Genomic DNA, 23,862 nt, shown 5'->3' on the forward strand with positions numbered 1-23,862 from the left:
CGGCTCGTCGCTTGTATTACAGGAGCGTCTTGTAGCGTGGGGACGAAAGGTGCTGGGAGGAGGTTGAAGTCCTGTCAGCTGCCCCCCCGCTCTGCAGAGGGACGTCCCACGGCGCGTGGGGACAGGGGACCAGGCCTGGCTTTGCTGGGGAAGCCCCCGGCATCCTTTGGGATGAGCCTAAGTCCCCGCCTTGGGCTGGCTGCGGGTGCTGGCAAACCGGAGCCAGGAGCGCAGCGTTCTCAGGGAGGTGTGGGGCAGGGACCTGATTTCCAGCCCCACTTCGGTTCTTGGATTCACCACCCTGCTGCTGACAGGCTAAAAAAAAAAGCCCCAACCCCCCAAAAAACCACCGCAGTGCCTCGGCTGTGCAGGCTCCCGGGCAGCTTCTGCTCCGCACCGGTAACACCTGGAAAATAATCTTGGCCTTTTGGAAGCTGGAAAAGGACAAAACTGTCAGGGGAAGGAGCTCTAATGAATGTGCGCTGCCCTTTCGCCGCCACTGCCGGCCCTTCCCGCCGAGGGCAGCGCTGCCTCCGCTGCCTCCGCACGCCCGGCGATAAGCCAGCGCGGCCGTCGACGGCACAAAAACCAGGTCGGGGGCACCCACGTTTTCCAGCCACGGGGCACCTTCCACGTTGTGGTATCGCTTCATCCAGTCTCCTTATCGCCTCTATATTATTTTAACCTAGAAGGAGCTTATTTCCATTAGAATTGGAGCGTTTTGCCACGTATTCTGCATTTAAAACGCTTCGTGTGATTAAGCGCCGAAAGAAACGGGTATTAGTTTTGCATCCTTCACCTTCCTGGTGATCCCTCCTTCGCATGGGGGACAAAGCAAATTAATTTGGTAACGGGGACGCGTGGTGCCTCCGATCAAGTCTGGGCTGAGCTCCCGTGAGCCGCTGAAGGCCAGTAGTTGGGATTAATGGGCTAACGAGCCGGGCGGTCTCTCGTGGGGTTGGGCGCGGGGGGCAACGCCAGCCCTTCCAGCGGTGGGTGCTGACAGCTCGGTGCCACCTCTCGTTTCGCAGGGCCATCAAGAACGGCAAAGGGCTGCACAGCAAGAAGGAGGTGCCGATTCACCGGGTGGCCGATATCTCTGGGGTAAGGACCCTCTGGCGCACGGCGGTGGGGCTGGGGGGGAGCGGTTGTGCCACAGGAGAGGTGGTTTGCCGGGATGGGGCAATCCTGGAGAGATGTCGGGGCGCCGGCGCTCCCGCACGGTGCGTGGGCCCGCTCGTTGCACGCGGGATTTCTGCAGGAACGGAACCGGGACACCCGGCTGGGGATGGTTTTACCATCCTCCTGCTCCTCCTCTGGGGCTGGTGGCTCCCCCAAGTGCCCCTGCAGAAGCTGTTTGTCACCCCCGGCATGTCCCGGAAAGGGTGAAATTGAGATTTCTCCTGGGGGTTTCTCTTCCCTGGGGAGGTCTCACCGCATGGCTCGTGCTGGCATCACCCCCAGCACCGGTGACGAAGGTGACCCCACGGTGCCACAGGGTTTTGCCGCACAGGGCTCCCGCTGCTGTGCCGGAGACGTTGATAAATCAGCACAGAGGGGCTGTGTTCGTGCCCCGGCTCACCAGAGGGTCCTTTGTGTCCTTGGGAGGACGGAGCTCTGTCCTGGGCACCCCAATTCCTGTGGTGTCCTAGGCACCCCAACTCCTGCAGAGTCCTGGACACCCCAATTTTTTTTTTTAATTGCTGGGCTCCACAGCGGCGTTGGCTGCTCATATGAGATGGAGATTTCTCGTTTTCATGGGGTCCCCACCGGCCGCGGGACGGGGAAGGGTGCTGCCCGTGCCGGCACCCCATCCTGGGGACACCCCCTTGGCAGAGCTGCCAACATCCCAGGGTGGGGGCTTGGTTGCCTTTTAGGCTTTAAAAAAACCCACATGCCGGTGCGATTGCTCACAAAGAGTGAGGCAAAGCAGCATGGGGACGTCCCTGCTGCAAGCCCCCCAGCCCCGCTCCCCGCAGGGTCCCCGCGCCGGGGCCGTGCTGCCGCCGGGATCGTTAGGAGCCCCCGTAACTCAATCAGGGCAGCGAGCAAAAGGGTTGGAGCCGGATGGGAAAGGGAGGGCCCCCGCAAACAAAATTAGGCTAATACATCACGGCTTTTATGAAGATTTGTTAATCTTTTTTAATCTTTAATAGTTTTCTGTAAATTGATCCAGGCCTCCGTTCGCCGCGTGTCAGCAGTTGCGCGGCGTGATGAATGTGGGCGCGCGCCGGGCTGACAGCGGGTGCTTTACCACTGCCAAAATAATTCCCTGGGAATTAGCCTCGGTGAGCTCCTCCCGCTGCCCCGGCGAGCACCGGCATCGGCCAGCACCCGCCTTCCGGGGCCTGGCAGGGTTCGGGGTGACAGGGGGGTGTGTGCGTCGCGATCCCTCAGCACCAGCACCGAACTGGAGCCTCCCTGGTGCTGCACCACGGTGGGAGGCAGGAGCCAGGCAATGTTTTGGGGTGCTGGTGACCCCGACATCAGGACTTGCTGGCGATGCCACCAGAGGTGGCTGTGTGCGGTGTCCCCCCCCCGCGCGATCCCGGCTGTGGCACCGCTTGGCCCAGCAAAGCGCCGGCAGCGGCGCTGCCGAGCTCCGTGTCGCTCTAGCACCGGTGCTGGGTTGGTGCTGGCGATGGAGTGGCTGGTGTGGCATTGCCCTTTGTCCCTTGGCTGCTGGGGATGTCCCTGTCCCCGTTGCTCTTCTGTGCCCAACGCCGCTGCGGTGTCGCTGGGCTGCGCCCGCTGCCCTTCACCGGTGCGGCACCTCCCCTTGCTGCGGCGCCCCGTGGGGAAAACATGGGATTTGGGGCTGTTTCACCTTCCAGGTGGTGGTGACAGGGCGGTCACAGGACCCTCAGTGCCACCCACACCTTGGTCCCCAACCCTGACCCATGCCGTGGGGTGCTGTGTCCTTGTCCCCTGGGTCGTCATCTCTGTCCCCACCCAGTCCCACTGCTGGTCCCCAGCTCTGCCTCCCCACTCCCCACCATCCCGCCTGGTGCAGAAATCAGGAAATTAGCTCAAACCCAGGATTCAACCCAGTTTTCCCAGCAGCCTCCTGAGCTCCCGCCCCGGCTCATGCTGGGAAATGCCCCTTTTCTCATGGTTTGGCTCCTGTCCTGGTGTCCCCGGAGCACCCCGCTCCTCTCCAACACCCTGAGCCCCCCCCAGTCCCATCCCCCTCCTCCCTGCCTGCCGGGAGCTGCGGAGACAAGCAGCTCCCTTCTCCCAGATCCCGCGATGCTGCAGGCAAGAAAAATTCCCCCAAAAAACAGAGAAAAAGCCCAGAGGGAAGTGCAGCAGCGATACGAATCTGCGCTAGCTCACTTCTCCCATTAACGTGCGCTCCAGCACGGGAGCGCAGGCAAGTGTGCGGCAGCCCAGCCGCCAAAAAGCCTCCTGTCCTTGTCAAAAGTCCTTGAATAATTTTGCATAATTGGCAGAGCTTCACATAAAAAGTGGAGTTCGGGTGATATTTTTTCCCTCGCTGTATTTATGCATAATTTTCCTTCCATTCCCAGCTAATTAAACGCTGGAAGTGTTAAAATAATAGTAACAGGGGTGATATCACCTGGGCAGGAGGTACGGGCAGGGAGCGGAGCAGGCAGAGCCGGCAGCGCCGCTCCGTCGTGTATTGGGGAGCCCCAAAAAGGCGCAGGATGGGGGTGCCGGGGGGTTTGCACCCCCCGAGGTGGTTGGATGGATGAAGTAGGGCGGGTGGGTCGTGCCCTGGAAGCGTCTGAGCCCAACCTCTCCCTGCTCTGGTTTGCCCAGCACCAGCGCTGCGGGGCGGCCACCGACCACCCTCGGTGGGGTCGGGGTGAGCCCCGGTGGTGGCTGGCGGAGCCGTGGGGCAGAGACCAGCGCAGCCACATTTTGGGGAGAATCTGAAGGGTCTGAGGGGTCGAACCCCCAGCTCCTGCCTCATGTCCGGCTTCTCCCGGCGCCCGCGGTGGAGCAGGAGACCGGCGTCCCCACCTGCGTGGCGGAGGCGGCGTCACCCCCACCCAGGAGCCGCTTTGGCAGCACGAAAGGCCCGAAGCGACGTGGCGGATCCCCCCAGCAGCGCCAAAACCCCAAACCCTGCCCTGACAGCGCCGCCGGGGACCGCCTGGACACCCGTCCCCTCCACGCCGCGCTGCCGGGCAGGAATCGCCGCTCTCCGCTTATTATTCCGCGGTAGCGCCGGGCGCCGGCACGTCTCTGCCCCTCTCGCGGAAGAGCTGCTTTGCCTTGTGCGAATCCCCACGGATTTTTAAGGTCATTCTCCAGCATGTCGGAACGCCGCCGCCTCCTTCCCATGCCGACGATCTTCGGCGCCGAGCTCTTCCTCGCTGCCTCCACCACCTGTTTGGAGCAGCCGGGGCGTTGGGGGGCGGTTCCCCAATCACCCACTTTTGGGCCAGAGCAGAGAAGCCCACCCCATGGTGGGGTCTTTATTTTTTTTTTTCTTGAAGCTCTTTTTTTTTTTCCTTGAAGCTAATCAAATCGTGACTGTCTAGTGATTACCGCTAATTAGTAGCCTTCATTAGCGGCTCCCATTTTAGATTTGCATATGTTAGACCTAAGTGGTTAACGTCGGGTAATGTGGTTTTTCTTTGCGTGCAGATTGCTCTTACATGTGTTGTATTAACTTCTTGACTGCACATCTGCTCCAAAACCCTCCCCGGGCGTGTTCCGTGCACCGCGCGCACGTGGCACCGAGTGAGCGCGGCAGCGGAACGGGATTTCGGGGGGCGGGTGGGGGGGGCTTTTCCAGCTGGGGTGCTGGGGGGGGGCGTTTCCCTGAGACCCCTTTGCGGGTGGGCGCCTGCAGCGAAGGGAGCTGCGGCGTCGGCGCGTGGCCGGGGAGCTGCCGGGGCGGTGCCGATGGGAGAGAGATGCTGAAGCGCCGGCGCAGCAGATGACGGTGCCTTTCCCGGTGCCTTTCCCGGTGCCTTTCCCGGTGCCGGAGCTGGGGGGTGGCGCCTCTGGTACTCAGGGACCACCAAGATCTTGCGCCCGCTCTAGGTCACGCGTGCGCGGGAGCAAGTGGATGACATGGGGGACGCACGCGACCACCGGCCCCTTCGCTCTCGTGCCGCCAGCACCGATCCCCGCCGGAGCCGCGGGCAGAGCCGCAGGCAGAGCCGCAGGCAGAACTGCAGGCAGGGCAGCACGGTTCCTGCTGCAGCTCCCCCCATCCCCAGAGGGGCCCCGAGATTCGCCTCTTCCTCCGCTGCCATCCTCTAGAAGCGGCTCCGGCTCCTCCGCCAGCCGATGCCAGCGCCGTCCCCCTCCCGCCCTGGCTCCCGTCCTCTGCTCGGGAGATTTACAGCCCCTTCCCAGCACCGCCGCGCTGCGTTTAGATTAATAAAAGTTATTAAACCCTGCTCCGGCTGCGGCCCGGCTGCTGCCTCCATCCCTGCGCGGCAGAGCCGGCTCCAGGTCCCGCCGAGAGGCCGGGGCATGTTCCCTTCTCTCCTCCGCAGCTCATTTTTCTAAATTAAGGCCGGAGTGAGATAAAAAGCCACCTGGCTGCCTTTTATTTCAGGAAACGCTTTTTTTTTTTTTTCCTCCCCTTTTTTCCTCGGGTAAATAAATCGGGCGCTTGCAACACGGAGCCTCTTGCCTCCGGGACACGCGGAGGTGCCGACCGTGGTGCCGGTGGGCTGAGGTGGGCTCTGCGGTTCCCCCCGGCTGCACTGGGCAGAGGGGGGGTTCACCCCATTCATGCGACGGCGGCAACGGGACGGTGCTCAGCGTCGAGGCTGCTGGCACGTGGGTGCCACACTGAGTCCTCGTGGGGACACCGGTGACGCCGGCGGTGACGCTGGCTGGGTACCCAGGGAGGCACCCAGGGGACCCCGAGCTGCTCGGCAGCTCGTTAAGTTTTCATTAACGAACGTGCGTGAATTTATAGGCTCGCTGCTGGGAAGGGAGCGGGTGGCCCGCAGAGGGGGTTTCCCCAGAAAGGGCTGCTCTGTTATGGAGGGAGGGATGGGGCAGGAGCCGGCCTGCCTGCTCCTGCCTGCTCCTGCCTGCACCATCGCTGTCGGGCGCCCCAGGGCTGTGGGTGCAGGTTTGGGGGTGCACGGTCCACCCCAAACTGGGAGAAGCGGGATCCCTGCCCACATCCCACACCCCAACCAGCACCCACCCTGCGGGACATCGGGGTGGTGGCGGGTCCCCGCACATCGATGGGACACCCCCCCCCCCCCCAACCCTGACACCCCCCCCCACCCTGTTTTTTCCCCCTTTTCTCAGGACACCCAGAAGGCAAAGCAGTTCCTGCCCTTCCTGCAGCGCGCCGGCCGCTCCGAGGCCGTGGTGGAGTACGTCTTCAGCGGCTCCCGCCTCAAGCTCTTCATGCCAAAGGAAACCTGCCTCATCACCTTCCTCCTCGCAGGTGAGCCCCCGGCCCCGCGCAGGGCCACCCCTCAGCATGGCGAGGGGGGGTCCTTCCCCCCTCCTTGTCTACACGATCCTCCCTCCCCCTCCACATACCTGCGGGTGACATTAAGGCTGATGCTGCCAAACCTTGGGGGTTAATTGGGCTGGGGAGCACTAATTGGAGATGTTTAGAGGGTTTGGGTGCTGGAGGGGGGGTCTTCCCCCCCCAACCCCGCTGTGCCCCCCACCATGTGCCTCCTGCACGTTTCAGTGCCCCGTGGTGTGGCTGCTCACCCCCTCTTCCCTCCTGGTGGGTGCAGGCAGGGCGAGCAGGGTGCTCCTCCCGCAGGCAGGGTGGTTTGGGGGGTGATTTTGGGCGGGGGGGGGCCTGGGAAGGGTGCTGTCCTCCCCCAAAACTGGGGAGCCGGGCGGTGAACCCCAGGAGCATCACAGAGATGGGGGAGGAAGGCGGTGGGATGGGGACACGCGGGGACGGGTCTGAGCATGAGCTGAGAGAGGCGTGTGGTGGTTTTGGTAGGTCCTACAAAAATAGCAGAATTTCCCCCCCCCCCCCCCCCCCAACTAAACCAACGCCAGTTGCGGTGCGGATTTGAGCCAAAGCTTCGCCGCGGAGCATCACCATCCCCGGGGGTTTGGAGGTGCCACCTCCCCGGTGGGTGAGCGGCGCCGGGGTGTCCCCCCAGCACGGGGAACCCCGTTACCGGGGCGAGCAGCGGCTCGCGGAGCCGGATCCCTCGATGGGAGAGGATGTGGGGCGGCTCATCCCTCGCTCCCGTTTCTATGGCGATAACCGTGTATGAAGGATGACCCTGAACACCGATCGTTCACAACTTGGTTATGAAAAATTCAATAAGCATATAAATAGATCTTAGATGGGGATAAAACCACCGAGGTTGCTGTAAGCAGCAGCTCTTCCCGCTCCCACCAATGGAATATTTATCTGAGGGGGGGGAGTGTGGGGGCCGGGATGGACTCGGGGAGTCTTTATCCGTCGCTTTATTCACCCGCTCCGCCGCCCCCCGAGGCCACCGCAGCACCAAGGGCTTTGCCACGGGCCCCCCCCATCATCACCCGCAGCCCTTTCCCCTCGCACCCCAAAGATGCAAATCCCTGACCCCTCCCCCATCTGCCGGAGCTCCGTGGCACCGTAGGACGCGTCCAGCGCTTCCAGGGACCCCCAGTCCCACCTGTGACCGTCACCATCACCTTCCAGTCACCAAACCCGCCCCCCCCTCCCCCGTGCTGGAGCGGTGCCAGGGCCTGGGGACAACCCGTGGCCGTGGCCCGAGCACGAGTGTCCCCAGCCCTGCTCCTGCCGTGTGGGAAGCGCGTCCTAAACCCGTCCTTCTGCGCGCGCTTGTGCGTATAAATAGTCACCCAGTCTTATTTATAATGAACCATTCTTAAAGTCAGCTGCAAAAGACGGGGAAACGAGACTCCCCCTTGCCTGCGACGGAGACGGTAAAATTTTAAGAAGCGATAAAACTCCCACGTGCTCAGGGAGGAGGAATTTAGGTATATATTTAAATATTTCTGGTTTAAAAGGCTGCCGCTGGCTCCGGCCGCCTTCCCCACGCGGGAATCCTGCCGCAGCTGGTGGCAGGGCACGGCCCGGCGCAGCCGCCGGTGTCCCCCCCCGTGGTTTCGGGGCCCCCCGTGATTTTGGAGCCCCCAAGATTTCGGGCACCGCATCAGGGACGCGTCTCCCACGATTTCGGGTCCCCCACAATTTCGGACCCCCCACAATTTCAGGTGCCGTGTCATCCCGCCAGCACGCTCGGAGACGCTCCCCTCATGATTTCAGGCCCCCCATGATTTTGAGACCCCCAGGATTTCAGGTGCCGCATCGTCCCACCAGCACACTTGGGGATGCTCCCCCCATGATTTCAGGCCCCCCATGATTTCGGGTGCCTAGCATTGGGATTTGCTTTGCTCCCCGTGCTTGAGCGGCCCGTTTCAGGGGAATCGCCATTCCCCATCCTCTTCCTCGCCGGTGGGAGACGCTCGGGTGGGGGACGGCCACCCCGGATCCCACGGGACCTCCAGGGCACCGGCACCGATTAATCCCCTTGGCAGGGCGGGATGAAGAGGCTCCCGCCCGGTTAAATCCCCCCCATCCCTCCCGGTGTTCCTGGCCGCTCGCGCTGAGGCTCCGGCTCGGCCTTTCCAATTATTTTTATAATTTTTAAATTAAAGGGGAGGGGGCGGGGAGGGTGCTGGGGCGGCCTGGAAATGGATGGCTCCGGGGAGAGCTCCGGGGGGAGCGCGCTCGCTGCTGGTTATATTTTATATTTAATCCCCGTTGCTGTGGAGACCGCCGGGCTGTCGCCCGCTTCCAGGGGCTGATTTTGCTCCCCAAAAGTTGTGAATAACCCCCCCCTCCAACCCCCCAGCCCCACCTGCCTCGGGGGGGGTGATAGGGGGGGACCCGCTGCGGCCGAGGGTGCCTGGATGGGTGCTGGGGGCACCCGTGGCCTGAGTGACCCCCCCGGCCACCTCCCTCAGCGGCTCTGCACTGTTGGAAGTGGGCGCCGTGCTCGGGGGGGGAAGATTTTGGGGAGCCGGGTGCCCGTGGGCAGCTGCGGCCCCCTGGGAATGCAGCTGCACCCCTCGGCACCAGCCTCTGCGTCTCCTGGGGTGTCCCGCCTCGCCCAGGACCATCCTGCGTCGCCCAGGACCATCCTGTGTCACCCAGGAACATCCTGTGTCACTGAGGGTCATCCCATGTTGCACAGGAGCACCCTGAGCTGCTCAGGACCATCCTGCATCACCCAGGACCATCCCGTGTCACCCAGGAGCATCCTGCATCACTCAGGGTTATCCCATGTTGCACAGGACCATCCTGCATTGCTCAGGACCATCATGCATCACTCAGGGTCATCCCATATTGCACAGGAGCACCCTGAGCTGCACAGGATCATCCTGCATCACCCAGGAGCGTCCTGCATTGCACAGGACCATCCTGCTTTGCACAGGACCGTCCTGGTTCATAGGATCATCCTGCATCGCCCAGGACCATCCTGCATTGCTCAGGGTCATCCCATGTTGCACAGGACCATCCTGCATTGCAAAGGATCGTCCTGCATCACCCAGGAGCATCGCACTTTGCACAGGCCCATCCTGATTTGCACATCCCAGAGCCCTGGCGTGCTGAGCCAGGCTAGTGGTGCTGCTGGAGACGCTTCTTGGGTGTCAGAGCAAAGTGTCCCGCTCCCTTCCCGGCCCCTTAGTGCAGGGGGAGGCCGCAGCGGCTCCTGCTCTGCCCCCGCTCTTCTCCGGGGAGACCTTCCCCAGCCGGGGCTCGCTAATCAAGCTGTAGACATTAATTACAGGCTAAAAAGGCAGGTAACATGCCAATTAGCAGGGAAGATGACGCGCCCCTTCTGTCTTCCCCGCTGCAGACCCCGCACATCTGCCAGCGTGGGTATTCCTGGGATTTGGCCGGATTCCCCCCCACATCCCGACAGCAGCGCCAGCGCCGCCGATGCCACCGAGCTCGCTGCGTTGGCCCTGTCCCCTCCTTGCCCCGGCACTCGGGGTGATTCACCCCCAGTTTCTCCAGCCGGTGGCAAATCTTAAAGCATCCTGGGGGTGCAGCCCCAGCGGAATCGGGGTGGCCCCTTCCCCTGCGACCTGCGCTCACCGGGGATGGAGGTTTTGGGGTGACCCTGAGCCCAGGAGGGGGCTAATAATTTGAATAATTTCCCAGCCCCTGCTGGCACCTTTCCCAGCTGCCCTGGCACACTGGCACGGTGGGTGGCACTGATGGGCGCTTTGGGGGTGCCACCCCCATCCCCGGCCACGCCCCCGGGGCTCCCTGAAACGCTGCTGGGGAGCTGCTGGTGCCCGTCACCGGGACGGGGGGGCTGGTGCAGCTCCCAGCTCGTGGCGCTGGGAAATTAAACTTTTACCCTGACTCAGGCAAAGTCAGTTATTAAGCAGCTCTGCCTCTAATGAGCCCTGATCAATTATTTAGTGAAACAGCTAATGAAAGGGCAGGTGCCTTGGGGGGGGCTCCGGGACTCCCCAGACTTTATTGGGGGGGGGGGGGGGGGTCGCTGCGGTGAGCTGCTGGCTGCACCAGGAGGGTGAAATGGTGGTGAGAGGAGAGGGGAGAAGAGGGGGGTCCTGCTGGAGGGGAGCTGAGCTAACAGGCAGAGGAGTGGGGTGGCCCCCACCTCCAAACGTTGGCACCCCGGGGGGAGCCGCAGGCCTGTGACAGCGGAGCCTGTGTCTGGGTGAGCCCCACTCCGTGGTCCTGCTCTGTGGGGGTCCCAGCTTCGTGGGGGTCCCTGCTCCATGGTCCTGCTCTGTGGGGGTCCTGGCTCCATGGGGGTCCCTGCTCTGTGGGGGTCCCAGCTTCGTGGGGGTCCCTGCTCTTTGGTCCTTCTTTGTGGGGCTCCTGGCTCCGTGGTCCTCCTCCATGGGGATCCCTCCTCCATGGGGGTCCCTCCTCGTGGGGGCTGCTGCTCCATGTCCTGTTCCATGGCACCCCAGAAAACCATCACCCCCCACAGTGCTGCTGGAGCATCCCCCAAGCCTCCAGCCCTCCTCCCAACCTCCGCTCGCCCCCACCAGCTGGATTTTAGGGTGCCCTCTTGACTCCCCCCAGCTCCAATACAGCACCCACATCCCACCCTCAGCCCCCCTCCCTACCCGCCTCAATGCCCACCCCAGGGCACCCACTGCGAGCACCGGTGCCGGACCCCGATGAAACAGGGGGGTCTCAGCCAGTGTGGGGGTGTCCCTAGTTGGGGGGGGGTCCCAATGTGGGGGGGGTCGCAGTGTGGCTGAGGCGTCTCTCCCCCTGGGCGTGCTTTGTCCTCCCCCGGCGCGTACCCCTGGGCTCGCTTGGTTTTGGGGGGCCGACGGGGACATCTGGGGGTGGGGGCTCCTGCGCTGCACCCCACGGCGGGGAGGGGTTTCTCCTTGGTTAATTAATTAATCACCAAAGTAATTGCATCATATAAAATAAGGCAGGCGGATGCTGGGCGGCGGCGCGGGGAGCTGCAGTGGCCGGTGCCAGCGACCCGGGTTTGGGTTTCACCCTCCGGACACACTCATGTTCTTTTTTTATTTTTCCTACTTTTTTTTTAATTGATTTTCCAACCGCTGCCATTCCCGGGAGCCTCTCTCGGTGCTCCTGAGCGGAGCAGGACCGCGGTGCTCGCCTGCTCTCTGCCCACTCCGCACGGTGCCATCACCCGTCGCTTCGAGCCAGAAATATGAGAAATAGCTGCATTTTATCAATGCTTTCCTTTTTTTTTATATATATCAAATGCAAATGAGCATCATAAAGACGGGTCCCTTGTAACTGTGACTTCAGGGATGCTCTCAGGGGAGCCTCAACCCGGCTTCCCAGCTAAAATATATACGTTGGAGGGCTATAAATATATGCAAATAGGCGCTAATTTAATCCCGGGTTTCGCTTTCCCGGCGAGACTCTGCAGCCTGACGCCTTCTCGGTGCGGGGGCCGGCGGCACCGTTACCGGGATCCGGCCCCGGTGGGGTGGGGGCGAGGAGGGCTGTGACCCGCAGCCGAGCAGCCCCAAAGAGCCACGTCAGGGCATGTATCTGCTTTTGGGGGAAAAAAGGGGGAAATGGAGGTTTCTGTGTGAGTTGCAGGGAGTGGCGGCAGCCCCCCGAGGTTGTGCCCGCTCCAGGTTGTGCCCCCCCACCCCAGCGCACCCTGCGTTGGATCAGAGACCCCCCCAAAGCCCTTCCCAGCCAGAATTTTCTTACAATACTTCAACTTTTGGGAACTGATGTATTTTTACCACTATTTTTTTGTTGGTTTACCTTATTTTTTCACCCCGGCCGCTTGCAGCGGTGTTGGGACACGGTGACCCGAAAATCTGGGGTCTCCGGGCAGGGGGTCCCCGGGCAGCCCCCCCAACTCTGGGCTGCGTTAGCAGGAGCCAGCCCGGTTCGGCAGCACCCGGCCACCTCCCGCCTCCCCGCTGCCGTCTGTTTCCCTGTTCCCAGCAGCCTCTATTTTGGTAGGGACTAGTGTTAAAAATACGCCGCGCTCCCACACGGGCTCTGCGGCAGCAGCCAAGTTGCCATCACGACTCGGAGGCTGGCCGCGCGCCTGCCAGCGCCGGGGAAGAGGCAGCGGCAGCCCCCCGACATCACCGCCAGCCCCCCGGCAACACCACCAACCCTCAGCATCAGCACCAGCCCCCCGGCATCACCACCAGCCCCCCGGCAACACCACCAACCCTCAGCACCAGCACCAGCCCCCCAACTTAACCACCAGCCCCCGGCATCACCGCCAGCCCCGGCTCAGCTCCCCTGGTGACAGGTGTCATCGTCCTGCCCAGCGCTGCTGCTTGCAATGGCAGGATCCGGCCCAAAGCCTTTGCCCGCTGCCACCGTGCAGCTCCTCTCCTCCCGTCGGCTCGCCTCTGTTTTTCCCAAAATCCATAAATCCCCCCCCAGAGATCAATCCCCGACATTCGGCACCGGCGCAGGCGCTCCCGAACCGGTGAACCTTGTGTGGTGCTGTCCCTTCCCCCCCGTGCCCGTCACGGTTATGGCACAGCAAGGGGGGGAAAAACGCTGTTTTGAGCCCCAAAATCAGGGCTGGAAAAACCCCCACTCCAGGGGGGATGGGAAGTCGGGGGTAAATCCAAGAGATTTTCCATGGAGATATTTGGGAGAGGTTTTTTATGAGCTCCCGGAGGGAGGGGAGAGGCAGGTGATGCCGGGTGTGGGTTACCCCAGGATGCTGTGGGATGTCCCAGGGTTGCTGCAGGATACTCCAGGATGCTGTGGGATGCCCTGGGATGCTGTGGGATACCCCAGGATGCTGTGGGATGTCCCAGGGTTGCTGTAGGATACTCGGGGATGCTGTGGGATGCCCTGGGATGCTGTGGGATACCCAGGGATGCAGCAGGATGCCCTGGAATGCTATGGGATACCCCAGGGTTGCTGTAGGATACTCTGGGATGCTGTGGGATTCCCTGGGATGGAGCAGGATGCTCTGGAATGCTGTGGGATACCCCAGGATGCTGTGGAATACCCCGGGATGCAGCAGGATGCCCTGGAATGTTGCGGGATGCTGCGGGATACCCTGGGAAGCCCTGGGATGCTGTGGGATACCCCGGGATGCTGCAGGATACCCCAGGATGCTGTGGGATGCCCCAAGGTTGCTGCAGGATACTCCGGGATGCTGTGGGATTCCCTGGGATGCCCCAGAGATGCTGCAGGATACCCCAGGATACTGTGGGATACTCAGGGATGCTGCAGGATGGCCTGGGATGCTGTGGGATGCCATGGGATACCCCGGGGTACCCTGGAATGCTGTGGGATGCCCTGGGCTACCCCAGGATGCTGTGGGATGCTCATCCCCAGCCCTCAACCTCCATCCCTGCAGGGCCGGGGCCAGGGTGGCAGCACCCCCCCGCAGCCCGGCCACTGTGTCCTCCATCCCCGCCGGCGCCGGGCCTGGCCGCTCGGCAGAAGCCTTTGGCAGAGGTGATTTGTAGCCGAGTTCTTCCGAGAGCCCTGGGGGGGGAGCGGCGGCAGCCGCACGCTGCAGCATTTTAAACCACATCCCTCCTCTGCGCACATTAATACGTTACAGCTTCCCAGGGAGAGCAGCCGAGCAGCTGCTTCGGGTTGAGTTATTTATTTTTTTTTTAAAGCGCTGGGTAACTTTTTGCCGGGCTCGCTTAGCCGGTGAGCACCGAGCGTCCCCCTCCCTTCGCCGTACGGCAGCCGGCGGGTTTCTGGGGCCGAGCACGCTCATCCCATCCTTTTTAGGTTTATCCTTTTCCAAAAGCAGCTTTCACTCGTGTGGGTTTAGGAGGCGTCAGAGGCAGAGAGAGGATCTGAGCTGGCATCCTGAGCTGCTGCGCCGTCTGTCCGGGGTGGCAGCGGGTTGTGCCGGCGTCCTCCGGCACCACGGGGCCGACAGCCCTTCACCACGTTGACAAAAAGCTGCGTTTTGCTTTTTTATTTTATTTAAGGCCTCAGATGCTTCCTCAGCTATTTCTTCAGGTTTTCTTTAGAAAAGCTTGCCGCCGTGGTGCATAATGCCTCGCCGCCGCGGCTCCCTTCCCCCAACCCCTGCTCGCTCCGCGGAGGAGGAGGAGGAGGAGGAGGAGGAGGAGGAGGAGGAGGAGGAGGAAGGGAAGACACGCTCTTGGCAGCTCTGGCTCCTCATTTCCCCCTCCCAGCGCGGCGCTGGAGGATGCTCCTTGCCGGAGACCCGGCAGCGCCTTTGCCATGGCAGTTCGTTACCACGCTGCCGGTTTCCAGCTCGTTAACAAAAATCACTGGATTGCCCGCTCTCCCCACCCCATATTGCGCCGTGTTTCCCGAAATCTTCCCTTCCTGCCCCATTTTTTGGGGGGCAGAGGATGTCAGTGCCACCGAGGCCGGGGAGGGGGGGGGAGCACAGGCAGGGACAGGGAGTCCCTGTCACCCAGGGGGGACGCAGGCAGGGCTGGGGGCTGGCAGCTGCCTGCACTGTCAGGGCAGCGAAACTCCTGCCCGATTCCCTGGGAGGGTTTCGCTTCCCTCGGAGACAGTGTGGGGGGGGAGGCGGGAAAAGAGGGGGAAAAGGGGGTTTTGGCTGACAGCAGCACCGGGCTCTGCGGGCACGGGGATGGCAACGGCGGGGGGGGGTGAGGCGAGGGGACAGGGGTGGGGATGGGGATGGGGAAGGGGACTAGGATGTGACAGGGACAGGAATGGGGTGGGATGGAGACTGGGATGGGGATGGGGATGGAGATGTGACAGGGACAGGGTTGGGGACAGGGATGGGGATGGGGACAGGGTTGGGGACAGGGATGTGTCCTCCTGAATTGCAGCCTGGCTCCTGCACCCCCAGTCAGGGAGCAGAATTGGGGTGCAGGGGGCAGTGGGGCAGCTTCCCAGTGCTCCAGGCTCCTTCTCCAGGTGCTCTGGGGTGGGGTAACACACACACACACACACACACACACTGCTACAGGGCCTGTGAGCAGGCAGGGACCCCCCCAGCCCCCCCAGCAGGGCTGAGGACCCCCCTGGACCCCCACCCAACCCCACAGCAGGGCTGGAGACCCCCCCGGACCCCCACCAGCCCCCACAGCAGGGCTGGGGACCCCCCCGGCCCCTGCAGCCTTCAGCTAAATCATCATTTAACCATTTAATTGTCCTTGATTTCACCGGGTGCTTCTCATCCCCCGCACCTGCGCGGGGCGGGGACCCTCCCCAATTCCCCGACGTGGAGTGGTTGGTGTGGGGGGGGACATGGGGACATCACCCAAAGCTCTCCCGGGGTGACCCTGGGTGCTCCCGGCTGGAGCGGGGCGGCATTTTATCAGGCAGACGCTAAGTGTAATTCCCGGCACTTCATTAATAACGAATTATGTAAAAATAAAATTAATAATGCAGGAAATCCCAGTTTAATAGTGGGGGCCAGCGCAGGTGCTGGCAGCACTTGGCCAAAGGGGAGCCCGGGGTGGTCACCGGGGGGAGACTGAGTGGGGGCTGGGGGGGGTCCGGCTTTCTTTTTAAAGTGTCTTAAGTTTTAATTTTAAGGATGTTAATTTTTAATGAGGGCTGGGGGGAAGGCTGGGGCTCCACGTCCCCAACCCTGCTGGCTCATCCCAAGCTCGTCCCCAACCCCGCTGGCTCATCCTTTACTTGTCCCCGTGTCCCCAACCCCACTGGCTTGTCCTTTACTTGTCCCCATGTCCCCAACAGCCCTGGCTCTTCCCTTACTTGTCCCCATGTCCCCAACACTACTGGCTCATCCTTTACTTGTCCCTGTGTCCCCAACCCTGCTGGCTCTTCCCTTGCTTGTCCCCATGTTCCCATCCTCCCTAGCTCATCCCTTACTTGTCACCATGTCCCCAACCCCACTGGCTCATCCCCATGTCCCCAACCCTGCTGGCTCTTCCCTTGCTTGTCCCCATGTCCCCAAAGCCCCGGCTCGTCCCTTACTTGTCACCATGTCCCCCTGGCTCTTCCCTTACTTGTCACCATGTCCCCCTGGCTCTTCCCTTGTTTGTCCCCATGTCCCAGCCCCTCTGGCTCATCCCCTGCCCATCCCCATGTCCCCAACCCCACTGCCCCCAGGGCTGTCCTGGTCTCTCCCAGGAGCTGATCCCATCCCACCAACTCTCCGGTGGCCCCTTTTCTCCCCAAAACATCCCTTCCGGGTGACGCCCCCAGCCCACGGCACCTGGCTGAGCGCCGGCCTCCTCCCAGCACCTCACTCTCCTCTTCCTCCTCTTCCTCCCGCCAGGCATCGAGTGTCCCCGGGGAGCCCGCAACCTGCCGGGGCTGGTCCAGGAGGGTGAACCCTTCAGCGAGGAGGCCACGCACTTCACCAAGGAGCTGGTGCTGCAGCGAGAGGTAGGAGATGCGCGGCGGGGCCGTGGGACGCGCCGAGGGGTCGCTGAGCCGCAGCCGCCTCGTCCCCGCGCTCTGGGAACGCCGCGGGGCTCTGGGAAACGCCGCGTGGACCCGCCGATGGCACCAGAACCTCCCCCGGGCCGGGGTCGGCCCCGCTCCCTCGTCCGGGTGCCTCGTGGTGTGGCCCGAGCGGGGGCTGTGCCCGGGGGGCCCCGTCCCGGCGGCTCCAGGGTCCCGGGGCGGCCGCGGGGAGAGCGGGAGCATCGACGGGCACTTGCGGCCGCTCCGGGGGCGCCGAGGCCTCGGGTGTGCTCTGCCCCGACACCTCCCGGCCGGGGCACGGCGGGGGCAGCTCTGCCCTGCCACTGCACTGCAGTCCCCTTCACCTGATTTTTGGTTTTTAATTTTATCTTGTTTTATTTTACTTTATTTTATTTATTTATTTTATTTATTTTTATTTTATTTTTATTTTACTATTTTATTTTTATTTTTATTTTATTTTACTTTATTTTTATTTTATTTTATTTTACTTTATTTCGTTTATTTTTATTTTATTTTACTTTATTTTATTTATTTTATTTTTTATTTTATTTTTATTTTATTTTACTTTAACTTATTTTTATTTTATTTTATTTTACTTCATTATTTTTATTTCATTTTATTTTACTTTTTGTTTTACTTCATTTTATTTTGCTTCATTTTATTTCTTTATTTTTATTTTATTTTACTTTAGTTTACTCCATTTTATTCCTTTATTTCATTTTATTTTAGTTTACTTCCTTTTACTTACTTTTATTTTCTTTTATCTTATTTTATTTTATTTCATCTTATTATTTTTGGTGGAAATCAGTATTGAACCACAGCCTCTGCTCTCAACATGACGGTGGCTGTGGCTCCGGTGCGCTGCGCTTGGCTGGCTTGGCCCTGCCTCCGCATTCCTCCGCGCCACCAGTCCCACACTGGGGAGAACTGGGGCGGACTGGGGAGCACTGGGGACCCCAAACCCCCCCTCCTCGCTGGGAGCCAGGCTGGGCTGCGGACGCGGTGACCCCAACAATCCCCAGCTGAACGCCGGGCGAGCAGCGGGACGTGGCCACTGCCTTGAGGGTAAAGAGGGTTGGGGGGCAAACGGAGCCCCCCCCCCCCCAAGCAGCCACCGGGGCGAGGGCTTGTTCAGAGCCAGAGGGTGCTGGGAACGGGCTGCGGGCACCGTTGCAGCAGCACTGGCGAGGCAAAGCCCCCCCGTCCCACGTTGCGTGTCCCCATGGTGAGTGTCCCCACAGTGTGTGTCCCCACGCTGTGTCGCCGTGTCGGGGTGCAAGTGGGATGTATCGGGGCTCCTCTGAGCAGACAAGGGGGGCCAAGGTGGGGGGGTTGGAGGAGGACCAAGCCCTCTGCGGGGGTTTGCATTGCTGCCTGCGGGGCTGGGTGCAGGGTGGGTGCAGGGTGGGTGCACGGCAGAAGGGCAGCGGGTGCACAAGGTGGTGCAGGGTGGGTGCAGGGAGGATGCATCGTAGACGCGCAGAGGGCGCAGGGCGCATGCAGAGGGGATGCGGGGTGGATGTGTGGTGGTTGCACAGCAGAAGCGCAGCAGATCCAGCAGGGATGCACAGCAGATGCAGGGCTGATGCAGGGTGGGTGCAGGGTGGATGCAGGGCGGATGCAGGGTGGATGCAGGGTGGGTGTGTGGCGGTTGCACAGCAGAAGTGCAGCAGATGCAGTGCAGATGCCCAGTAGATGCGGTGGGTGGTGGATGCACAGCAGAGGTGCAGCGGATGCCCAGCAGATCCATGGCAAATGCACAGCGGATGCAGGACAGATGCAGGGTGGATGCGTCGTAGATGCACAGAGGATGCAGGGTGGATGCAGAGTGGATGCAGGACAGACACAGGACAGACGCAGGACACAGGACAGACACAGGACAGATGCAGGACAGACACAGGACAGACGCAGGACAGACACAGGACAGACGCAGGGTGGATGCAGGGTGGATGCAGGACAGACACAGGACAGACACAGGACAGACGCAGGGTGGATGCAGGGTGGATGCAGGACAGACACAGGACAGACACAGGACAGACGCAGGGTGGATGCAGGGTGGATGCAGGACAGACACAGGACAGACACAGGACACAGGACAGACACAGGACACAGGACAGACGCAGGGTGGATGCAGGGTGGATGCAGGACAGACACAGGACAGACACAGGACACAGGACAGACACAGGACAGACGCAGGACAGACACAGGACAGACGCAGGGTGGATGCAGGGTGGATGCAGGACAGACGCAGGACAGACACAGGACACAGGACAGACACAGGACACAGGACAGACACAGGGTGGATGCAGGGTGGATGCCCAGCGGGTGCGTGGCGGCTGCGGGGGGGTTGCGGAGCAGCAGCCCAGCGGCTGGGGGGGGGCAGGAGGTGGATTCCCTGCGGCTGCCCCGTGGCTGCCCCGTGGCTACCCGGCGGGCGCGTGGCCAACGCCGACGACCTTGCGTGGCCGCAGCCCATGCTCATTACATCAGTGACCCTGCAGGGGAGCAGCTTTATCTGCTCAGCCGAAAAACTGTAAATTACTTTCTTTTGATCTTCTGAAAGAAAAAATACGGAGGCGCAGGCAAGCGGCCTGCCGAGCACCCCGGCGGGGGGACAGGCGGCAGCTCCCGGCGCTCGAGGGCGGCAGGTTTGGGTGCGGATTTCTGCTTTTTCTGGCAATTCTGTGCCAGAATTCAAGTGCCGGGGCCGCATCCTGCCGGCAGAGCCGGGTGCTGGGGGCGGGGGGTTGGGACGAGGCTGGATTCACCGTGAACCTGCCTCCCCGTCTCTGCCTCCCCCTCCCCCTTCGGATTTCGCTCTCATTAAGGTCTTTGAGATTAAAATTCACGAACTCGGGCGACTTCTCTGATTGAAACTTCTGTGTCACCAGAGCGCGAGATCCATTTTGGGTAATTACGCCGTGATTCATAATTTCAATATAGGATAAAAAAATGCCCTCCGCAGCCTTTAGCCATCTCCCCGAGTGACTGTGGAGATAAAACTCTGCAATTTATGCGCAGATGACTTTGCTCTCCCCCCACTCTCACCCGGTATTTACACCCTCGCGTCGATAATTCCGTTTAAATTCGCCGTCGTCGCCCCGTTCGGCTTCGCCTCCTCCCCGTCGCGGCTGAGGGGTGCGGGAGTTCAGCCCCCCCCACATCGACTGTGGGGACCCTCATCTGGTCAAGGTGCAGCCGGTTCCTCCACCGGCTCGTGTGGAAACGGAGCAGGGGGTGCCCCTCGGTTTTGGGGTGTTGGGGGGGGGTTAAGTGCTGCTGTTTCTATCCTGGCACAAGCGGGGGGCTCCTGGCGCGGGGGACGGACGCACTGCGGTGCCGGATTGCAGGTGGAGAGGTGGCATCTTCCTCTTGCCCCATCCCGGGGGGCTGGGGCAGGAACTGGGCGGACTGGGTAGGAATTGGGGGGGGCTGGGGTACGAGCAGGGGGAGCTGAGATAGGAATGGGGGGCTGGGGCAGGAATTGGGGGGGCTGGAGCAGGAATGGGGGGGCTGGGACAGGAAGTGGGGGGGCTGGAGCAGGAATGGGGGGGCTGGGACAGGAATTGGGGGGGCTGGGGCAGGAATTGGGGGAGCTGAGTAGGAATTGAGGGGGGAAGCAGTAGGAGCAGGGGGTGCTGAGGTAGGAATGGAGGGGCTGGGGCAGGAATTGGGGGGGGGTGGGGCAGGAATGAGGGGGACAGGGGCAGGAGGAGGGAGCTGGGGCAGATGAGCCCGGCAGAGGCGGGGCTGGGGGGTTGCAGCACTCGGACTCACGCAGCCTCTGCGCCGTGGCCGGGTTTCCCCCGGCCTCCTCCTCCTCCTCCTCTTCCTCTTCCTCCTCCTGCCCAACACTGGGAGGGGACGGGGGCACTCTGGGAGGGGGCCTGGCTGGGGGGCAGGTGTGGACACACGTGCAGATGTGGGTGTGGGTGCAGATGTGGGTGCAGCTGCCAGGCAGTGCAGGCAGCTGTGGGGCTCAGGAACAGCGAGAGCCTGTGCCCACCCGAAACACTGCAGGTCAGTGGGCACAGGGACATGGGGAGAGGGACACAGGGACAGGGGGACACGGGGACAGGAGGATGCCGGGACACAGGGACACAGGGACATAGGGACAGGGGGATACAGGGATGAGAGGATACAGGGACGGGGGGACGCAAGGACAGAGGGACACAGGGACAGAGGGATGTGGGGACGCAGGAACAGGGGGATGCGGGGACAGAGGGACACGGGGACAGGGGGACAGGGGCATGTAGGCTCAGGGACATGTGGGGACATGGGGACACAGGGACAGAGGGACATGGGGACAGGGCGATGTGGGAACGCAGGGACACGAGGACACAGGGACAGGGGGATGTGGGGACAGAGGGACACAGGGACAGGGGGACACGGGGACAGAGGGATGTGGGGACAGAGGGATGTGGGGACACAGGGACAGGGGAACATGGGGACATGAGGACACAGGGACAGGAGGACAGGGGGATGTGGGGACACACGTACAGGAGGACGCGGGGACACGGGGACGCCTCAGGCACGTCCGTCCTTCGCCGCGGGCGGGCGGCTGCCATAAACCACTGCCCCGTGTCCCAGGGGCTTCGTTCTGCTTCCTCAGCGCATTCCCCCCCCCCCCTCCCCGCCGCTCCACCGCACCAGCCGGGGTCTGGCATGTCCCCGAGCCCTCGCTTGCCTCCTGCCTGCTCTCGGGGGGGGGTTCTGCCCACCTCTGCCTGTCACCAGGGCTGGGGGGGGGGGGCGGGGGGGGATCTGCCATCGTGATTTTCCTCCCAGCCCCGGCGTCCTGAGCTCCTCGGTGCCAGGGGTGGCCCAAGGGGTGTCGCGGGCAGCCGGGATGGCACACCATGGCATTTTGGGGGGGTGTTGTTGCCCCCCCCGCCTTCATTTTCGCCGCCTCCCCGGCTGCGTTTCTCCTTCCTGCGTCGCCCCCCTCAGTGTTTGGGCCCATCTGGCCTCGATGCACGTGGAATTTCGATCGCGGCTCGAACAAAGCCGCAGCTGCCGGCTCGACGCGAGCGGGGTCGGGGCGCTGGCAGGCACCACCGATGGATGGAGGGAGGGATGGATGGAGGGGGGGGGGGGGGGCGTGCTCCTGCTGGCCCCTGGGCCCCCCAAAACGTTCAGGATGGCTGTGGCGGCTTTTTTGACCCCCCCCAAGCCGGCGGCAGCCGCTGCGGTCTCAGATGGCACCGGGAGGAGGGTGATGCTGGTGGCGCCGGGGTGGTCAAACCTGGCTGGTGACCCCCCTGCCACACTGCTGCTTGTGTGTGTCCCCCCGCACCGACCAGGCCTGGGATCCCAGGGGGACAGTGGGGGGGTGGTTTGAGTGACCCCTCAACCATCCAGCTTGTGAAGCCACTGCAGTGCCACCAAGGGACGTCGGGCACTGGCGCTGCCGTCTCACAGCTTGGGCAAGGGCAGGGTGAGCCCCCACCCCCCCACCCCGCTGCCGGCTCCGTGCTTTGGGGTGCAGCCAGGAACCGGCGGTGGTTTTGGGGTCCAAATGGCCCTTTCTGCCCAGCTGCACCCCTCTGCCGCGGGGCCATTGGGGGGGGGAACCCCCAAATTCCATGCAAGTGCCCCGAGTTGGCAGCAGCTCGATCCCTCCCGAGGATGGTGGCGAAGTTGGGTCCCTTGAATAAATCAAATAATCCCCCCGAGGAGGGTTAAGGTGCCACAATTGAGGTGCCGGCGAGGGGCACCCTCATTTCAGGTGGTTCCTGCCACGGTGACCCCCCCACCCTGCGCAGTGCCGCTGCCCCAGCTTGGTTTTGGGGTTTGGTGCCCACCCAGTTGTCCCCAGACACAGTGAGGGGGGGGGGGCTTTTAAACTGTGACAGCCCCCTCCTGGGGTGCTGGGGGGTGGCAGCCCCCTCCTAGGGTAAAGCAGCATGAGGGGGGGTCCCGGGGTGCTGCGAGGGGGCTCTCCGGAGGGTGATTCCCTTCGGTTTCCATGGCAACCGGCTGATGGGGACATCCCCCCATCGTCACCATGGCCGGTGGCCAGGGCTGCTCTGGGCGGGGGTGGGGGGGGGGTGCTGGGCTTGCGCTGCTGCCCACGCTGGTCTCTTCCTGCCCACCCCCCCCCAACCCCTGCCTGCCCCTGCCAGATCTGACAGTGCCCCCCCAGTCCCTGCCAGACCCCCCCAGTCCTTCCAAGTTCCACCAGCCCCTGCCAGCCCCCCCAGGCCCTGACAGCCCTTGCCAGTCCCTGCCTGGCCCCCTGCCAGTCCCTGCCTGCCCCTGCCAGCCCCCCCACCCCCTGCCAGCCCCTGCTGGTCCCTGCCTGCCCCTGCCAGCCCCTGCCAGCCCCCAGCTCTTGCAGCACTGCAGCAGTCTCCAGCCGGGCAGTGCAGCGGGAGCCGTTCCCGCTGCCGGATCCGCAGCTCGGGGCCGGTTTCCCTGCCAGCGGCGGGTGCGAGCGGTAATTTTAGAACAGGGTCAGGCCTATATTTTTAGAGCGGGGCTGGCATTTGGCTCTCGCCCTCCCTGAGCACAGCCCGGCGCGGGCAGGACCTCATCATCCTCCTCCTCCTCCTCCTCTGCCCGCGTCCCCCCAACCCCTCCAGCCCTTTGAAGGTTTCTCTCTCGGCGATCCTGGCTGCCGGCACGTGCCGGGTCAGGAGGCTGTTAAACTCCTCGGCTAAACGCCCGAGTCCTCCAAGAACTGAGCAAAAAGGAGCCTTTTTCTTTTTTTTTATTCCCCTTTTCCCCCCACCCCTGTCACCCTTTTCACTCGTGCACTTCAAACACGGGGGTTTTAGTGCCAGAAGCAAACACGGGGACGGGAGGTGACACCCCAGACCTGGCGGGGGCTGAGCTCCGAGGAGGGGGTTTGCTCCTCAGTGTGTCCCAGGGTGGGGGGGGACACACGATGGCACCCAGCTCTGTGCCTGCATGTGCCACCTTCACACCCTGTCCCCAACCGTGTGGCGGATGTGCCGGCGACGTGTCCCCCTCCCTGGGGCCGGTGTTGGCATGACGCTGGGGCACGTTTCTGTGCACCCCCCAATCCGGGGGGCCACAATATCAGCTGCCTCCATCCCCGCTCA

General features: G+C 62.5%; 1 protein-coding gene across 1 annotated transcript in view; it reads left to right on the forward strand.

The window, feature by feature from the left end:
• The window catches only part of SND1 (staphylococcal nuclease and tudor domain containing 1), a 127,088-nt gene that overhangs the window by 80,655 nt on the left and 22,571 nt on the right, over positions 1 to 23,862 (forward strand). The window contains exons 14-16 of the mRNA XM_074869597.1: positions 1,032 to 1,104; positions 6,256 to 6,397; positions 16,644 to 16,753. Of these exons, the coding sequence (XP_074725698.1) occupies positions 1,032 to 1,104; positions 6,256 to 6,397; positions 16,644 to 16,753 (325 nt within the window). The remainder of the gene's footprint in view (positions 1 to 1,031; positions 1,105 to 6,255; positions 6,398 to 16,643; positions 16,754 to 23,862) is intronic.

This window comes from Strix uralensis, chromosome 5 (assembly GCF_047716275.1).
Source record: "Strix uralensis isolate ZFMK-TIS-50842 chromosome 5, bStrUra1, whole genome shotgun sequence".
Taxonomy (NCBI): domain Eukaryota; kingdom Metazoa; phylum Chordata; class Aves; order Strigiformes; family Strigidae; genus Strix; species Strix uralensis.